General features: G+C 51.4%; 4 protein-coding genes across 4 annotated transcripts; 2 read left to right on the plus strand and 2 right to left on the minus strand.

The window, feature by feature from the left end:
- Window positions 1–1,957: 1,957 nt before the first annotated feature.
- fetC-1 (Iron transport multicopper oxidase fetC) lies at window positions 1,958–4,334 on the minus strand (the record flags this gene model as incomplete). Its single annotated transcript, XM_032036127.2, has 6 exons — window positions 1,958–2,159; window positions 2,211–2,436; window positions 2,529–3,108; window positions 3,166–3,660; window positions 3,744–4,237; window positions 4,298–4,334. 6 exons carry the CDS (start codon window positions 4,332–4,334, stop codon window positions 1,958–1,960), a joined length of 2,034 nt encoding a protein of 677 aa, XP_031884988.2.
- Window positions 4,335–5,265: 931 nt separating this feature from the next.
- ftrA-2 (High affinity iron permease ftrA) lies at window positions 5,266–6,550 on the plus strand (the record flags this gene model as incomplete). The annotated part of the gene is made up of 4 exons (XM_032036128.1): window positions 5,266–5,421; window positions 5,503–5,951; window positions 6,013–6,211; window positions 6,269–6,550. 4 exons carry the CDS (start codon window positions 5,266–5,268, stop codon window positions 6,548–6,550), a joined length of 1,086 nt encoding a protein of 361 aa, XP_031884987.1.
- A 3,823-nt stretch (window positions 6,551–10,373) lies between these two features.
- Window positions 10,374–12,284, plus strand: frp2 (Ferric/cupric reductase transmembrane component 2; the record flags this gene model as incomplete). Its single annotated transcript, XM_032036129.2, has 4 exons — window positions 10,374–10,588; window positions 10,644–10,796; window positions 10,854–11,731; window positions 11,788–12,284. 4 exons carry the CDS (start codon window positions 10,374–10,376, stop codon window positions 12,282–12,284), a joined length of 1,743 nt encoding a protein of 580 aa, XP_031884986.1.
- Window positions 12,285–13,068: 784 nt separating this feature from the next.
- On the minus strand, window positions 13,069–14,259 carry CGGC5_v013404 (putative lipid phosphate phosphatase 3; the record flags this gene model as incomplete). Its single annotated transcript, XM_032036130.2, has 1 exon — window positions 13,069–14,259. The coding sequence occupies one exon, from the start codon at window positions 14,257–14,259 to the stop codon at window positions 13,069–13,071; it is 1,191 nt and encodes a 396-aa protein (XP_031884866.2).
- Window positions 14,260–17,534: the final 3,275 nt, after the last annotated feature.

The following is a 17,534-nucleotide window of genomic DNA, read 5'->3' on the forward strand; positions in this document are numbered from 1 at the left end:
AGGCAAAGCTGCTGGCTATTCCTGTCAACCTTCGCAGACGATTCGTTCTCGGCATTATACAGACCTATGCCAAGGAGACTCGATTCGGGATACAGATATCTCCTAAAACAATGGCTATTACTATCAGGCTCACAATACTCGGCAGTTCATTTGCGATATCATCGACAAACACCAAGCCAATCTGTACATCCCCATACGGGCAAACCTATTGTCGAGCTTGACCCCAATAAACTCTCACACTCAGACTTCCGCCAGATTAAGGACATCATAAGAAGACAAGTTCTCTGCATTACCTGTATCGCCCAAAAACCTTCAAGCGAGGTATCTTCGTCCATATACTGCAATACAGCTTTATTTGCATCTTCCTGGACCAAGCACCCCTGTATAGGGTGCGGAGAGACGCATTTTCGGGCATTCTTCACTAAAACAGAGCTCGGCAAGAAAAAACCAACATGCATTGGTTGGGAGGGAAAGGTCCGGTTATGTCCTCATCAACTGCTTTCACCGTTCGATGAAATTCCCTGGAATGACCCTAACACATTCTCAATTCCGTGCCTGGACTGTCAGCCACTATTTTACGAAGGACAGGGGGAGCTTTGCCCACAACTGTCCAGCAATTTGGCGAATGTCTTGCGTCTGAATTGGACTATGCAAGTCTGTCGGCTTACGAAGGGCCAGCTTATTACCAAGACCATGATGCGCCAAGGTCTTGAGGAGTTGGAAAAGAGATTTGGCAACGAATACCTTTGCCCGCACTTAACATTTAGGGATCACCAGCTCATGCAACCATTCGAGTCGGAACGCTGTGTCTGTTTCAGAGAACCAAGACAGGGGAGCACTAAATGTTACCGCCACAAATGTGGCGACATCGAGAAATGGGACTGTTGTGCGTGCAATAACTTGAGACAAACAGATGCCGTAGGCAAGTTCATGCCATCTCGCACATCAGTATCGGGCTGCTACCGCCAGTCTCTGCACAATTTCTCGTGTCGGAGCTGCTGTGCTGTCTATAAATGGAGCATGGAAGGAGGCCGCATCTCACTTAGCAGAAGTCAGTCTCTTGGAGAACTTCTCATAGTGCACAGCTTGCCACGTACGAAGGTAGCGCGACTGAGTCCTAACAAGAAGCTTACGGGCAGGTGGATTCTGCAACTTGACCCAAGAACATATGGCCTCAATGGGCACATGAGTCAGCATGCGCCTTGTAGCGACATGTCTTGCGGGAATTCGCCCAGCCGCCGTACCTGCTGGCAAACCGAGGTCAAACGCGGGGGTACCTATCTGGTTCAATCCACTTAGCCTAGACTGATGACTCCTCTAAACCTTTGAACCTAGAGATAGTACGTACTTGAGGGTGATTTATGCTATAAGTATTGCGCACATCACTTCAATATACGCAGATAAGTTCAAAGTTTCACGCGCATTGGGGTCCATTGGCCTTGGAGCACATAGAATTATAGTAAAAATGTCGTTTTGGACACTTTTTATGCAATCAAAACTAGTAATACGAGACGTGTAAGTGAGATAACATGGAACCCAAACATGCTTGATCATGCGTGGCTGTTGTCCAATTCCCCCTCACGCCAGCAACGCTCGGCAGCTCACGCTGGTTAAATGCTTGGCTTCATCTGACGTCGAAAAGCCGAAACTCAAATACTGCGATGCAGAGGTGTTACAACAATGACTTCGGGAATTTATAGCCAAACATCCAAGGCTTAGGTAAAGCTATGCTGTGTTGACCGATGTGAAGAACAAGGATGATCGGAATAATGGAAACAATAGAGACGGTAGAGCCTACAGGACTAAGAGCAACAGGGCGTAATGACATTCAATTCAGCATCGTAAAACGACTTTGACAGTTTGTTTTGATGTTGCGCAGTAAAGGACTGTCTAAAATAAAATCAATAGCGTAAGTATCCATGACTACGATATACATATTATCCTACTCCCTGCCGGATTATCGTGATGACGAGATGGGTTGTTTCTGGTTTCCATCGTCAGAAATCTGGGTAGTGGCCGGTTCTTGCACAGCCATTGAGCTAGGGCTGGTGTTGCTAGTAGATCCTGAGCCAGCCATGCCGTACCAACAGACCACAAGAACACCCAGCAGGCCGGTGAGACAGCTGAACACAAACGCAACGATGCCACCAGTCGTGAAGCTGCTTCTTGTTAACGCATGATCCGGGCGACCGGGTGAAGGAGTCACTTACCCAGCAGGCAAAGGAGCGGGTGGGGAGTTCTGGCCTGAGAGGTCCAACAAGTCTACGGTGTTCGCCGCCGCATTTCCCGCAGTTGGCACGTTTCCGGCGTTGCAGACGTCCAGGTGGTTTTGCGGAAGTGTGAGGGACTTCTGAAGCTCCAAGGGTGCCTCGACGAAAGTTGCGAGGAGACCGGAGGTAACATGCCACTCAATGTGGCAGTGAAACAGCCAAACTCCTAGAATAACAGTGATTAGCATTATGACAAAAGAAGCATGAGGGATCCATCAAGGATGCTCTGTAAGGAGACGGGCAACTGGCAAAGCGTACCTGGGTTGTCTGCCTTGAAGCGAAGGACGATGTTGCCCTCGGGCCAGATGACAAGGGTGTCGCGTCTCATCGGAACTTGAGGGAAGTCGCTTTCCGTCATGTTAGACTGCTCAAAGGTTCCACTCGATTCTTCGCCGCGGTAAAGGGCCTGAAAGTGATGACCGTGCAAATGGAAAGGATGACGACCAGTGTCAAGGTTGTTGACCACAATCTGGACAATCTCATCCTTCTTCAACACGAAGCTATGGGTATACGTGCCGTAAACCTCGGGGTTCGTGGCTGTGTCTCCCGTTGTAAGAGCGGTGTACAATGTCGGAACCTTAGGAGAGGCATAGCTAATGTTGTTGAAGAAGGCGTAGTTGGCACCATCACCCAGGTTATCCATAATGACATCGAGCTCAACAGTCTGCTCGGGCTCACCAAAGCGTTCGAGACTGTCGTGCGGAACCAGGGTCATGTCGTCAAATGGTTGGAAGTCCCCGTCTATGAGCGCTGGTTCAGGGAATGACTTCGATGAATCGTATGTCAGCCATCCAGTGACATTCCAGTTCAGGTCATCTGGAAGAGTGTCGAAGAGGGTCTGCGTCACGTTAGCGGAGAACTCATCTCTAAAGTGCTCTGCTCGAGTTCTTCTTACCGTATCCATACTTCCGACAATGGGATAATTCTGGGTTGTGTCATTCTTAGTGGTCAGAAGGAAGCTGCATCGCTGTGCTGCGGACAGATAGATCATGTCGGCCTCCGCCGGCTGAGTGTAGACTCCATCCACTTCGACAATGGATATGTTGTGACCCTCAAACCATAGGTATTGACCGGCAAAGGCACCAATGTTAATGACGCGGAAGAAGTACGTTTTGCCGGGCTGAATAGAAATAGTGAGGTTTTGGGTTTCGTTCATCAGTGCAGCCTTGGGCACAGGCTCCGCACCGGTGGGGTTAGTCTTGCTCATGAATGGCGGGATGAGCACCTGCATCTGCTCATGGTACCAATCGGACAAGGTGACGATGACTTCCTCATCAAATTGGTCCTTGTACGGGTTGTCCGGATCATGAATAATGAGAGGCCCGCGCAGACCATCAGGATACTGGCTCTTCGTGTGAGAGTGGTACCAGTATGTTCCTGGCTGAGTTATCTGTGCCGGTCTGAATCAGTAAACAGCATACTGAAGAAATTCGCCACCATCTGGATTGTCAAGATGGTTCCTCGGTGACATACCGTGAAGTTGTAGGTGAAGTTCGATCCTGGAGGGATAGGGCATTGCGAGACCTGGGACGGGCCATCCATATGCGTGGTTCCGTTCATGAACAGTCCATGAAAATGGAGCGAGGTGGACTGGTTACCCAAAGCATTGTAGGCATTGACGATGATGTTGTCGCCAATGTTAGCCTCAATGCGCGGGATGGGCCATTGACCGTTGATGCCAATAACGGGCCGCTCGAAGGCGCCGTCGGGATTGGCACGAACCCAGCCGATGGAGAAGTCGTAGGTGACCGTGGCGGCCGTGACCTGACGCAGCGTTGAGCACGCGAGCGCTAAGAGGAGAGCTTTGGCCATTCCGACAGGACGGTTCAAGAACCAAGACTCAATGTCGAAGAAAGAGTCCCTGGGAAGAATGACTCGGGACAGAAGGAGAGAGTTTGAGGAAGGGCGGCTGCTCTGACAGAGTGGGAGGCGGTCCTCCTTGGACGAAGAACGGGATGAACTTATGTCTATCAAACGTGAAGAGGGAAGTAAAGTGGCGCGGGAATTTGACGTGTAAAATTATTTACCTGGACAAGGGACGGAAGAAGGTTGGGTACCTATCATTTCCTTCACCCACCACGGTCTGAGTCCGAACACCCTCAATGTTACGCGGGGCCTTGCAGCAACGGGTGCACGACAATGGAGTCACGTTGCTCTGAGAGATTGGAAAAGAAGACCCCCCTCTTGATGGAGAGACGCCACATACTCAACGGCATCTAATCCATCAATCTGATAATCGCTCATCGGAGGCAAAGCTTAGCAACATGGCTAGTCGCTCTCCTCTCGCCCACTAGTGGCGCTATCAAAGGACCATCCAGACCCTTGATCGACCCATTTGAGAATCCAAGGAGTGTTTGTATCTGTACGTATCGTGTACTTTACTACAAAAAGTGTTATCTTCTGCAAAAGAAAAATCTTTTCGGGTGGTGGTTGCAAACAATACAACATGGCTGGGTTCCACGTTTCGAGCGCCGATTGTAGCCCGGACCCTTTCCAAAGGAGCCACATGCACATTTGAAGCGACTAAGCTGCCGGCGGTAGCCACCCACATTTCCCGGCGATCGAATCTAGTGGGCAGATTTCTCGGGGACCATGTCCACCTCCCTGGACGCGTCGAACTACCCCTGGACCCTAGTTGGCTGGGGCTCCAGCCGTTGAGGCCCGCTGGCGTTTCCTCGAGACTTTGTGATAGTAACACACCATCTTGATTTTCATCTGCGGAAATCGCAAGCATCGACATGCTCCCGCCACGCATCCATCGCACGACGGACTCGTCTCCTCTCACAGTGTCACCATCCCTGGTCTTCCGAGCCCGAACTCGGGCGACAGAATATGCAACCTCCTCCTCCTCGATCCAAGCGAACTTCCCTTGACTTATCAGTACCTCGATAAATCCTCTCGTTGCCCAATCGTGGACTTGTGTCCTCTCGTTCGACACTTTCTTTCGACATTGGATAGCATCACGGCTGCGTAGTCTGCACGACCTCTGCTTAAAATGACTGTCAACGTGTTTTCAGTCCCCATCTTCCTTGTCGTCTTTCGCGAGTCCTTGGAGACTGGCATCATTGTGTCTGTCCTCCTGGCATTCCTGAAGCAGACACTCGGTGGAACGGGTCAAGATGTTCAGGTCTATAAGGCCATGCGGAAACAGGTACGGGATCTCTGTTGTCGGCGTCACCACTTACGCGACTTGTCAATGCGGATAGAAGGCTAACTTTGGTGACTATGGTAGGTCTGGCTCGGGACAGGCATCGGCCTCCTAATCTGCCTCGTAGTTGCTGGTATCATCATTGGCGTGTTCTATGGCGTCGGCAAGGATGCCTGGCAGGCTCACGAGTACTACTACGAAGGCGCGTTCGCTATTTTCGCGTCGTTCATCATCACGTTGATGGGAGTCGCGCTCCTTCGAGTCGGCAAGCTGCAAGACAAATGGCGCGTCAAGCTGGCCAAGGCGATGGAAGCTCCGTCCAAGACCTCTACATCTGCAGGCCAATCCCGCTGGAAGAGAAACAAGGAGAAATACGTCATGTTTGTGCTACCCTTCATCACGGTTCTTCGTGAGGGTATTGAGGCCATCGTATTCCTTGCTGGTGTCACGTTTGCCGCCCCTGCTACTTCTGTTCCTCTCCCGGTCATCATTGGGCTGCTTGTTGGAATTTTCACGAGCTACCTCCTTTACAAGTAAGATATCTCTGAACTTTGGCGCATCTGGCTGCTTTGTCTAATCCTTTTCGCGTTACAGGAGCGGTTCGACATCGAAACTTCAAATCTTCCTCGTTGCCTCTACCTGCCTGTTGTACATCGTTGCAGCCGGCCTTTTCTCTCGTGCCGTTTGGTTCTTCGAGGCTCAGAAGTGGAACGACGCTGTTGGTGGAGACGCAGCAGAAGTCGGAAACGGCGCGGGATCCTACGATATTGACAAGAGTGTTTGGCATGTGAACGTGAGTTAATTCATCAAGAAAACAGCTTGAGCATTGTTTCTAACAGCAGATTCACAGTGCTGCAGCCCGCAGCTGAACGGCGGTGGAGGCTGGGGTCTTCTGAACGCCATCTTCGGCTGGAACAACTCTGCAACCTACGGATCGGTTATCTCGTACAATGTCTACTGGATTGCGGTCATGTTGTGGCTGGTTGTTCTCCGCTTCGAGGAGACAAAGGGACATTGGCCTTTCATGAAGCCGAAGGCCCCCAGATCTACTACAACCGAATCGCCTAGCAGCACTGACGTGCCAGTCGAAGAGTCCAAGACCACCGCTGCCACCACCACGAATGCTCTTTGAGACGTTCTAGCACCCAATTCAACGCTCGAACCTGGATGAATTCACGTCGCCTATTTCCTCACTTTTGGCAACGGACGGAGGGTAAGAGAAAGGAAAGACTTCGGAAAGCCGTCTCGATGAGACATAGATTAGGACGGATTTAAAGATAGGCGGCCGAAAGAAACACGGCCAAGGCATGTCAAAACCAAACAGCTTGTCAATAGACAGCCTACACCGGCACGGGTTCATGCTAATGCCATGGTCAATTAATAAATCTGTGGTCATCACTCGATTGAAGAACTTCAAAATGCTAGATCACCCAGTTCAATCCAATTCCCCCATGTGAATATGCTGTCACTGAAATGTTTCATTCCGCTTACACAACGTGACACCCTCGCTTACAGCTGCATCGTTGACTCGCCTAACCTTGAGTCGCGATTCAGCCAGGGAATGCTCGAACTGGCCTAGTAGAGCCAGGCGGTCACGAGGGCATGTTCAATCACCTCGTGGAAACAGGACCGAGCTAGCGGGAGTGACAGAAGGCAATTCGAGATGTTGAGAAGAGGGGTGTAAAGCAGTCGAGTACCAAATTTAGCCAACCTGTGACGCAGACAACTCCGGGCACCCATGCTAGAGAAGGCGGGAACCCCCACAATGCAAGATAACAGGCTAGAGAGAGGTTAGCAATGGCACTTTATTCGGGCCAATGTCGAGCCGCCCCTTGAAGCTAGCAAATAGACGACAGCGCCACCTGAACAGACCACCCTACGGCGTTGCCCTGAGCTCGTACGACCGAGACGGAAACGTTCGGCGATACACTAACATCGCGGGCGCCTCACACGATCTGCATACTCATGAGAGCTATCCCTGGACTTTCATGTCCCCAATTGGCAGCTAGATGAAATATCCAGGGCTTACGCGTCAAAAGAAACCAAGTAAATCATCAACTCTGCGAAGATGATCTAAGCATCACAAAGACGGACGCCCAACTGTCGCTTGAGCAACTAAGATAGCTCGGGCATTGGCCAAGCGCCAAGCCGGGTTCACTTCCGCAAGCCAACCACCATCACTGTATTAGGCACAGTTGCAGAGGCTTTCCACGTTGTCGGGTACTTTCAACCCCGCCCCCAAGTCTGTTCCAACTTCCACTCTGAATGGAGCCTCGTGGAGCCGTCTGGATCCCTGCTGCAGACCCAGTGTGCTTCATGAGGGTCCACGTCTCGCTTGTAAGTTAGTCACAATGACAAGCTTTTCGAGGACGCTGCAACACCGGAACGCCGAGTGTGTCCTTTTGATGAACCGGGTTCTTCTAAGTTCCCGAAAGCGATTACCGCCTGAAAGCAGAGCGTAGGGCCAAGATACAGAGCAAAATGTACAGTTATCTTCCTTTCTCGTCGGATAGGGCGTCCTCCTTCGGCGTTCTTGCCGAGCAAATGACTGCATACCATCATCTTCACATGATGCATCAGCTACTAGAGCCATGATATGCCAAGCCTCCGAATAAAGATGTTTTGTGACCCTTTATCTGCATTTCGTCTGAAGCCGTTGATGCGCGGAAGACGTTGCGGCGTACCAACGGAGGGGTCTTGTCGTTATCCACTTTAAGGATGGCAACTCTAGCGCACCGTCTCAACTGTGGTGATCGTCTTGGCTTCAAGTCTCCACGTTCTCGCCCAGCTCAGCAAAGAGCCTAACGTCTGTACAGCGGGTACTCGTTCGATACCTTGCCCACGTGGTAGAATTATGTGAAATCATTGGCTGCCATATAGCACTATCTTCTTGTGTGAATGATGTAGAAATTTGGTGTCACGAACATGGGATTCTGGGCAATGAGTCTTTCATGACAGAACGCTGGTGAACGAGGCATGAAAAAGATTTTGAGCTTGCACACTTTCCCACCACGCTTCCTACAGCAGGCAATGACTCGAGCGCGTGTGGTCGCAGAGTTTGTTGTTGTTTTGATGTGCTGTAATTAAATTCGCTTTCGTTGTAAACGGGCCCCAGTCATTCCCTAAAGTTGTGACGGGTCCTCGCTAGCGAACTTTTGACGAGTCGCGTTCTGTGCACTTACACCGTGCAGTATTAGTCTAAGATTAGTGATCTAGCCGCTCACGTTTTTTTCTGAATTTCCTGTCAAAATCTGATGATCATCGGTGCTTCTTCTCACAGTGACAAAAAGTGGCGTTGCGCGTGCTGTGCTACCTTCAATCCTCAGCTCGGTGTTCCGAGCTGCCCTCTCGGAGGTAGACCAGCCCACCAAAGCGAAGCTTGTCAAGTGGCAACGGTACGCCAAGTCGGATGGAGCCGAGGCATTGGATAGGTCTAAACGTGGGACTGCTTCCCAACACGTCCATCGCTGCGGCATCGCTTAAGATCTGTTTTATTCCCGACTTTTGCCCATGACTAGTACGGGAGCTGCCCTCTCTACATTCGCATGGCGATTGGCTGATACCATTGAAGTAATGCTCCGATAACTAACAAGTTAGGCCGTTGCCTCTTGCAGGCGGAGGATCGATGTGCCGCAGGACCCCCGGTAATGTGGATCGAAACAACTCCATCCCAACAACAAGGCTAGGTTGTGATGCTTGATGGAGCGCAAAACTCTGCAGCATACCGCCGTCTTAGACACATTCGCAGAGTGGAATGGAACACGAATTAGCGGAGAACAATGTGGGCATTGAGGGCTTGAGACCTCTAGCAACGGCCTTCTCTCGATGTCAGCAGAGACGGACTTATGCGGACATAGTGTACTGTGAAAACGTCTTGTTTCAAGAAGCACATGTTCAGAAATTGTTAGTTGAGAGAGCGTCTAAGAAGCTCTTACGACAGAATTAAGTGCTTAATGGCTTGAGGGCGGCCGCTAAAGTGCTACAGTTGTCACAGGGCTGAACTAACTTTTCCGAGTGGACGCGACTCGAGTCAGTTGACTTGATGATGCCTGACTAAACTAGCATGCATGGCAAGTGATATCAGATCGACTCTATCAATCTACTCACACACGAAGTCAATTTGAAAGTCGTTGAGTGATGTCAAACCTGGAAGCTCGGTTTTCCTCCGAACTTTGAGTGCCCAAAGAGCTGGAGCGATATCGCTGCTGATATGTTCACGCCCTCTTGCCTAGGTTCTTGCGTGACAATTGCAGCTTGAAGGATTTGAAGTGAAGCCATAGTACGATGATTACCGGATAATCATTTAGATATCTCCACTAAATCCCTGTTTTCTTGTTGGAAGTGGTGAAGTTTTGTTTCATCGACCAGCTGATTAGATCCTGGCCTCGTGGGTATTCTGACGAACATGTCTCTCGAACGTACAGTGACTTTTTTTCTCGAGTGGAGATGTGAAATCAAAGCTTCGTCCGAACAAGGCAGTCCACAACTTGTGATGGTCCAGCCTCTAAATCTTTATCTCGGGATCAGATTAGATCCAATCAGGATCATCACAACTCCATTACCTACGTTGCAATCGTTGGGCTCTCAGCTCTCAACCGGATCTCGCCTGCATTTGACGTGAGGTATTTTCTTCAAGCAGCGGAAATCGACCGTAGCCGGCGGGATGCACGAGGTGAAGTATCCCTGGCTGAGTTTGATACATTCACGATGCTTCTCGGAAGCGTGACGCTACGGGTGGCTTCCACCCCACCCTCAGTTAAAGTCGTGTTTCGCAGGCCAAGATTTGGGCAGTGAAAAACTTTGCATTTGTGTTAAAGACACAGACATTGGCTAGTATACCATAGGTAACATTTCGATTTTTTGAGCATTTCCCCCTTGTCTCTGCCGAGGCTCTTCTGGTTGGTGTTGAAACAATCGTCACTGCATGGACTCCAGCGTCACTTACACCATTCAACATGATTGAGACACGGGCAGCCAAAAAGCCAAAGCCGCCCAATGCGCGCCAGCTCATGAATGAATGGAATGTAAAGATCTATGCTGCCGTTATCTGTGCGGTCATTGCTGTCTTCATTCTGTATCACTGGGTTAGGTCGATCAACAGGAAACTTACGTCCTCACCTAAAGCATGGCAACGCTTGCCCGGTGTGTCTATTGTCGTCAAGACATCTCGGTGAGACTCACGTGAGAGATAACAGCTGCTGGAACAGGACATTAACACCCAATAGGCAAATCCGGAGCTTGCTAATCCGAAAGGTTCCCGGGTTTCCGTCAGGCGGCCATGCGTTCTTGGCGATCGCCTTCGTGGGCGTCAACATTGTTATGTGCTTTCACCACGTGGATAGGGCCAAGACCAGCAACTTTGCTGCACGATTTGGATGGTCAGTTTTCTATTTTTTGGCAGCATCTGATAGCGCAAGCTGACTGATCGGGTACAGGATGTCGACCGCCAACATGGCCCTGTGCGTGTTTTTCGGGCTGAAGAACACTCCATTGGGGATCCTGTCCGGCCACTCCTACGAGCGTCTGAACTATTTCCACCGACTCGCTGGGTACGCCGCAGTTCTTCAGCTGGTTCTTCATGCTATTTTCTACATGATATACTATGGCAATCAGAACCGCTGGAGCACTCTGCTGGAGGACCAGAACTGGGAGGGCATTGCGGCTGGCGTGGCCATGATTGTGCTACTTCTTGGCATGGCCAGAAACCTGGGCTACGAGGCGTTCTATATCAGCCACCTCCTGGGATTCCTCCTGGCCATCATTTTCACAGCCCTCCACAGGCCCTACTGGATTTGGAAGATCCCTGTGGCAATGCTCTTTGCCGGAGCAATCTGGGCGCTCGATCGTCTCATTAGGGGGTCGAGGATGCTGTACAACATGGTCAACAACAGCGCCACCATCTACCAGCTGCCCGACAACGGTGTGCGCATGGTGATCAAGAAGCCGCTGGCTGGGGCTGTCCCTGGATCGCACTGCTTCGTGTGGATCCCGAGCATCCGAGCATTCCAGACTCATCCCTTCACCATTGTGTCCAACACGAAGGCCGGCGGCTTGGAGTTGATCTTGAATTCTTACAGCGGCTTCACCAAAGCCGTCCATGACCGCGCCCACCGTGAGATTGGAACGTCAGTGTGGGCATCAGTGGATGGCCCCTACGGAGCCATCCCAGACCCTAAGAACTTTGATAAGGTGATTCTGATTGCGGGTGGCACCGGGGCCACGTTCACCTTTGGCTTGGCGACGAGCTTGCTCCAGCACCTGGAGTCAAACTCGGGGACACATGTGGACTTCATCTGGGCCGCTAGAAAGAGAGGTTCGTCGGATTCCGGTTAACATCCCCAAAGCCATGCATGCTGACGGCCAGTACAGAGAACTTGGACTGGTTTGCGGATCACATCCAGTCATTGTGCCAGCACGGTCCCGGAATGAACATGATGCTGCACGTCACCAGGGAGGGCTCGAAAGAGTCCCTAAGCGATTCCTCAGCACCGACCCCTCTGGAGCACTCAGTTCTTGCGCCCCAACAAACAGTGAATAGGGGGGCTGACAGCGTCTCATCCGAGGATCCCATGCCGAGCGCTACGGATACCATGGGAGAAAAGACAGCTGCCAACGTCTCAGCAGAGCCTGCCGAGAAACACAGGCGCTCGCAGGACCTCGACAGTCTATGCGACATCAAGTATGACAAGCTCGAGGCAGCAAAGGTTATTGGTGAGACGTTGGAGGCGATCGAGCCTGGTCGGCGGGTGCTCATTGCGTCGTGTGGCCCTCAATCTCTGACTGACCTTGTACGGACCACTGCCGCTCAACACATTGCCAGCGCGGAAATTAGCATAGAGGTTCACTGTGAAACTTTCGGCTGGTGAGAGCAGCACAGCCGGGGACCTGCTGCTGTTTGGTCGTCGAGTTTTCAATACCATAGAGATGAATGGCATTACAAGCGTCTGCATCTACATGGCCTGTATGGCACTGGTCAATCCATCATTCCGATCTGTGTGCCGTGGTATCGATTATTGGCTTCTACGGCGGTTGTTGATGCCTATGACATGTATAAGCCACAGTTCGTCCCTACTACTAGAACGCATAGTAGAAGCAACCAGGGAGAAGCTTCGCTAGTGTGCCAGCGAAACGGTTCTGCGTCCTCGCGCCAGGAGAGAATTGGAAGAGGGCTTTTCAGGCGTGGCACGATTAGAATAGCGCGGAAAGCCATTAACCGCGCAGTAAAACGGCGTCTCAAGGAGCAAGAAGGCATCTGAAGCTAATTTTAGTCTGCGTTGGATTAAGCTTGACCGGCTGCTAGTTTGACATGACAAATGACCTCGGTCTCCGTGCCCGTCGGCTGATAACTCCGAGCTACTTTACTACACGGACTCCGACTCAACTAGTCTGGGTTAGGATGAACGACATGGGACGACATATCTGGGCAGAACTTCGCCAACGTCAACCACTGAGGCGTTGTCATGCACCTGGTCTTGGTTGTCACACTCCAACGTATCCGTACCAATTTCCCTTTTACACCTACTGATACATGACTCTGGTGACGCTAGGCAAAGCCTCCGCGTGATGCTTGCTGTGAAATCCAAATTCGTTCATTGGCGGGCGTAAAGAAGATTCGGGGCCTTTCGTTATTCCCAGCGGGTCGCGTGCCCGTTAGCCCATGTAGTAGTGACGGCCTTTGTCCATTCCATGCCCGTATCCCTGTCTTCCGACTCCAGCCCAGAAAGCCGCATCCTCGCTGCGTGGTCCCCAAGCCCATCCGGCCCCCTGTGCGATGGGCAGATGGTAGAAGCGGAAACCGAAGTATGATGTGACCGAGCCGATGGCGAACGCCACGAAGATGTCAACGCCGTGGTGCATGAAGTCGAACCATCTGGAAGCACAGATGAAGATGCATACGCAGAAGGGGACCATAGTCAGAAGGACCAGGTAGATAGGTGGAGCAGCAGCCTGTCTTCGGACGGAAGATATCGGTCGGTTGTTTGTGGGTTCTCGGGGTGCCGAATTCGCGTCGCTTCCTTGCATCTCAATGTCTCCCACAATGCGAGAAGGGAATGCTGAGTGGCTCTGTTCTGTCAAGCCTTCGGTTCGAGGTGCCCAAGGAGCTGTAACTCCAAACTTGCTTGCCAGGAAAAACGTAAGGTAGACAAGACCCGACGCCGCAATCGAGGAATGTCCAGATGGGAAGCTACGAAAGCCGTCGTTGACGACACTAGCGTCAGGATTCTTGCAGATATCGGCCGATACTAGCTGTCCCGGTGTTGATGAAGTGGTTGCCGCCACGCCACCAACGATGTACTGGGCGATATTATCGAGGTCCGGCTGGCAGCGCGCGATGGCATTCGGTCGTGGCTTTCCGAGAAGGTTCTTGGTCGTGCTAACGATGAACCATGTCGCGATCACGGAGAAGATGAGACCCAGCCATCCCGCGTGGATCTCCCAGAGCTTTCGTCTCCAGATTATGGACTTCGGCGTGCCTGGGGGAACTGTCGAGCCCGGTACGAAGAGCAGAGAGACGACGAGAATGATCAGTATAGGTGCGACGATGCAGATGAGAAATGCGTTCGTGATGGAGACGGTGTCGTCATAGAGAGGAAAGCTGATGTCGGGGTTTCCTACGTTGAAAGGGCGCTTTTGCGGTGTAAGATTCCCTAGAATGTATCCCGCGACTGCAAAGACAACGAGAATTGCCCAGTCGAAGGCGTACGATATGGCCACTCTGATGGACCCCATCTTGCTATGTCTGCGACCAACGTCGCTGGGGTTGGATAATGTGGTGTAAGGTCGACGGGGTTCGAAAGGCCGGTGGTTCTGGAGGTTATTCAATGGAATATTGTCGTGCATGTTGGAAGGAAGGAGTTTGATTTGTGTCTTGGAAGGCGGCCCCTGAGATTAAGAAGCTTGGCAATCACGACCCCAGCCGGAAGGGTCAATCATTTGTTCTTATGTGGCAGATCGATTGAGCCTTTCCTCAATCATTTCGACTTAGCCTCCGTGGTTGCCAGCCCCCTCTTGCTTCTGTTTTTAGTGTAGTCATCTAGAACCACCCCATGACACGTGCGTGCCCGGCTGAGGTAATGTGCAGAAAACACTGCCCCTTGGGAAATGGATCTGTTGCAAAATTCGAGCTGGCCCCTTGGATTAAGACAAAACTCGTATCTATTTTCCGAAACGTATGTGCCTGTAGTGGCCTGAAGCTCAGCCACCTGCGCGTATGATACATCGGCGGTGCATGCACTCCTACGCCCGGAAGCGCCTAACTTGCGGTCTCAACATCACGGGAACTACGCCCGAAGCCTTTCGTCCTCGCGAATAACGTCTTCCTTCATGTGGCCTTAATACAGGCGCCACATTGCATGTCAATTCATGATTAACGGCGGCACTCTCCGAAAGGCATGGATTATTGACATCTCGCCCGAAGATGTGTCCTGTGATGTTGAGTACATACCCTTGAGCCAGCCGGGAAGGCCTGTTGACCACCCAGTTCCACGAACGAACATCACTGAGTACTGAAATGGAGCCATTTGCGCCCTTATGTATGCGGACTGGGCATGTTTGAATCGCGTAGGACTGGTTGGATCTTGGACATCTCGAGTCGATCTACAATGCACACGCCTATTCATCCTTCTTCCCTCCTAACTCGTTTTCATACTTTCGTATGGCAGGCCACCGCCTGCGGGCACGCCTTTTTTGAAATCCGTAGGACTCTGACGGGGAAATATTTGAGGGCCAGGATGGCTCTCAGAGAAATCTCTATGGCCACCTGTGTTACGCCTATTCATATTTTCATACTTCGACCTCTCTTTCTATATGTACCTACTTATCTTTACCCAATACCCATAGATTCACAGTCAAGCTCACCGGTGCGTCCCTGCATGGTTAATCATCATCAGTGTCCCAAAAGCCATCAGCCTCCTCAGGATGCCAGGGGTATATTCGAGCATCTGGTGCTCCTGATAAGGCGTGCATCCTGAGGAATGCCCACTGCAGCTCGAGGATGTCTCTATTAGGAAGCTGGTCCTTTCTCTCAGCAAATATGGTGATCACTTGCCCATCTGTGACTGGTCGTGATCTCGTGATTCGCAAGTCTTCCGGGACCAGAACGGTGCGCGGATCCGTCGAGAAAAAAATTCTGCTCTCCATGGACGGAATCCGTGTCCTCTCCAGCCAGTGAGCCCTGAGGCGAATGCAGGGCCAACACGTTGCTGGTGTCTCAAGGGGTTCAAAAGCCAGCAAGCCCTGTGCCCAGCTAGTATGTACCTCACGACTTAAACAAATCATGTTCGCTGCTGTATCTATCATGTTGGGCAGCCTGCCGCTGCTGAGACTTTTGTACAGTCTCCTGCAGCGAGCCTCGCCCCAGAACGCCTCCATGTGAAATAGACCAACCAGATGATGTCTGTATTGGTCGCTCTCGCTGTCGGCGAACGGGAAGATGTGGCAAACGTCGGGGTCCGTGGTCCCCGTGACAACGCACCGGCCCTCGTCGCGATTGAGTGCCTGGGACAGGTTCCTGTCAGCAACGCCGGGTTACAACTAGACCCAAAGGGGAACTTCACTTTCGCTCTCTCTGCTTGGCTTCGGAGACGCTCAGTACGCATCACAAGGCTGCTTGACTCGGGGAAACCTGGCGCATACGGCCGTTGAAGAACTGTTGACTGGTCAGCGTTCATCGGAAATCAGTTGGGCTGCAGGGAGGTCATGCATATCTTGACTAGCATCGGCAACCTTTGCGCCACCGGCACCAAGCCGCACACCAGCCGTCTTCTTTCCATCCAGGATGCCGTCTGAAGCTCGTGTAGTAGTTCGAACAGTACGCTCATGTCAAGTATCATGAGCATACTCCAGAACCCTGCTCGTTTCAGTGCCCTATGGGAGGGACTGTGTCGGCAACTTTCATGAATCTTCGAAACGAGCAGAATTCTGGTTTCCATCTCGTCCTCCATGGTGGCGAAAATCAGTGAATGAGGACGAACCTCCCTGGCATTCTTGAACCCCATCTCCTAGAGGCCCACGAAGCTCCTTTATATAGCCCTGCCTTCTCCACCTCCAGGCCTTGGTTTTTTGTAGATGTTGCTACTACCACGTGGGGTTTACTTTCTCCGCTGGCCGCGAGTCACTACACCAAGCAATGCTTCGCGGGCGATGACGCTATCACTTATTTGGGTACAAACTCCCCAGACAAGTTCGCCGATCTGTTCAGACATAGGGTCAATCGTAGCGCAAGATGTTGAGCAAAAAGCATATAGAGGCCGCAGCGCAACTTGATCATTCAACTTTCGAGTAAAGCTTATTCTTCGTTCATGCTGGCGTGGCCCAGTCTACCATCTTGCCGATTGGCATGATTTTAAAGTCAAGAAATCACTCACATCCTGACTAAATCATTCCAGATGTTCTCCTTTGGCACGCGGTTGTCTATCATCCTGAGCTACGGCTGAGAACGACTGTGGTCCCGCCAGAAACGAACAGCCCAAAACTTTCCAGTGTCCATGCGCTATCGGCGGATGGGCCTGCGTCCAAAGCTGATGCTGATGCGGATTGGTGAAGATTCTATCTCTAATGTGGTGATACTGATGACAGCAACATTCGATAGACCCCGCTGAAAACAGCGACTATTCGTGCTGAGTTTGGAAAGCAGACCAAATATAGGTGCTTCAGGCGGTGTTTCCAGTCGGGCACGGTTGTTCATGGGCTCGAAACATGATCTCCGAAGCTTCGATCCGATGGGCGCCGGATCAGACCCGCCCCGGTAGGACCCATGCATCTGAGTTCGGTGCTTTTGATCCGGGCGGCCCGGGGCAAAGTTTTTGTTGGTGAAGTTGGTTCCGGTAGACTGCATAAGTTTCCTACAGTATACAACGTGTACGATGAAGACTCTAATTTGGCTGTTCTAAGCGGACTATATTCTCTATGTTCGGAACACAATCGAGCCCCGGAGAGTCAACCAAGTGAAAGCAGCGACGAGAGGATGTAGAGACGACAATGGGAGAGACGCTGCTAGCAGAGGGAATAGCAGTGATAACGACAGAAACACAAGAATACAGTCGCTGTGACACAGTTCAGTAAGTAGTCTCATAACTATTGTCACTACTTGCATAGCACTAGGTTTCATGGGGTGA

Source organism: Colletotrichum fructicola, assembly GCF_000319635.2.
Source record: "Colletotrichum fructicola Nara gc5 chromosome Unknown KSG_Nara_v1_contig08, whole genome shotgun sequence".
NCBI classification, from domain to species: Eukaryota; Fungi; Ascomycota; class Sordariomycetes; order Glomerellales; family Glomerellaceae; genus Colletotrichum; species Colletotrichum fructicola.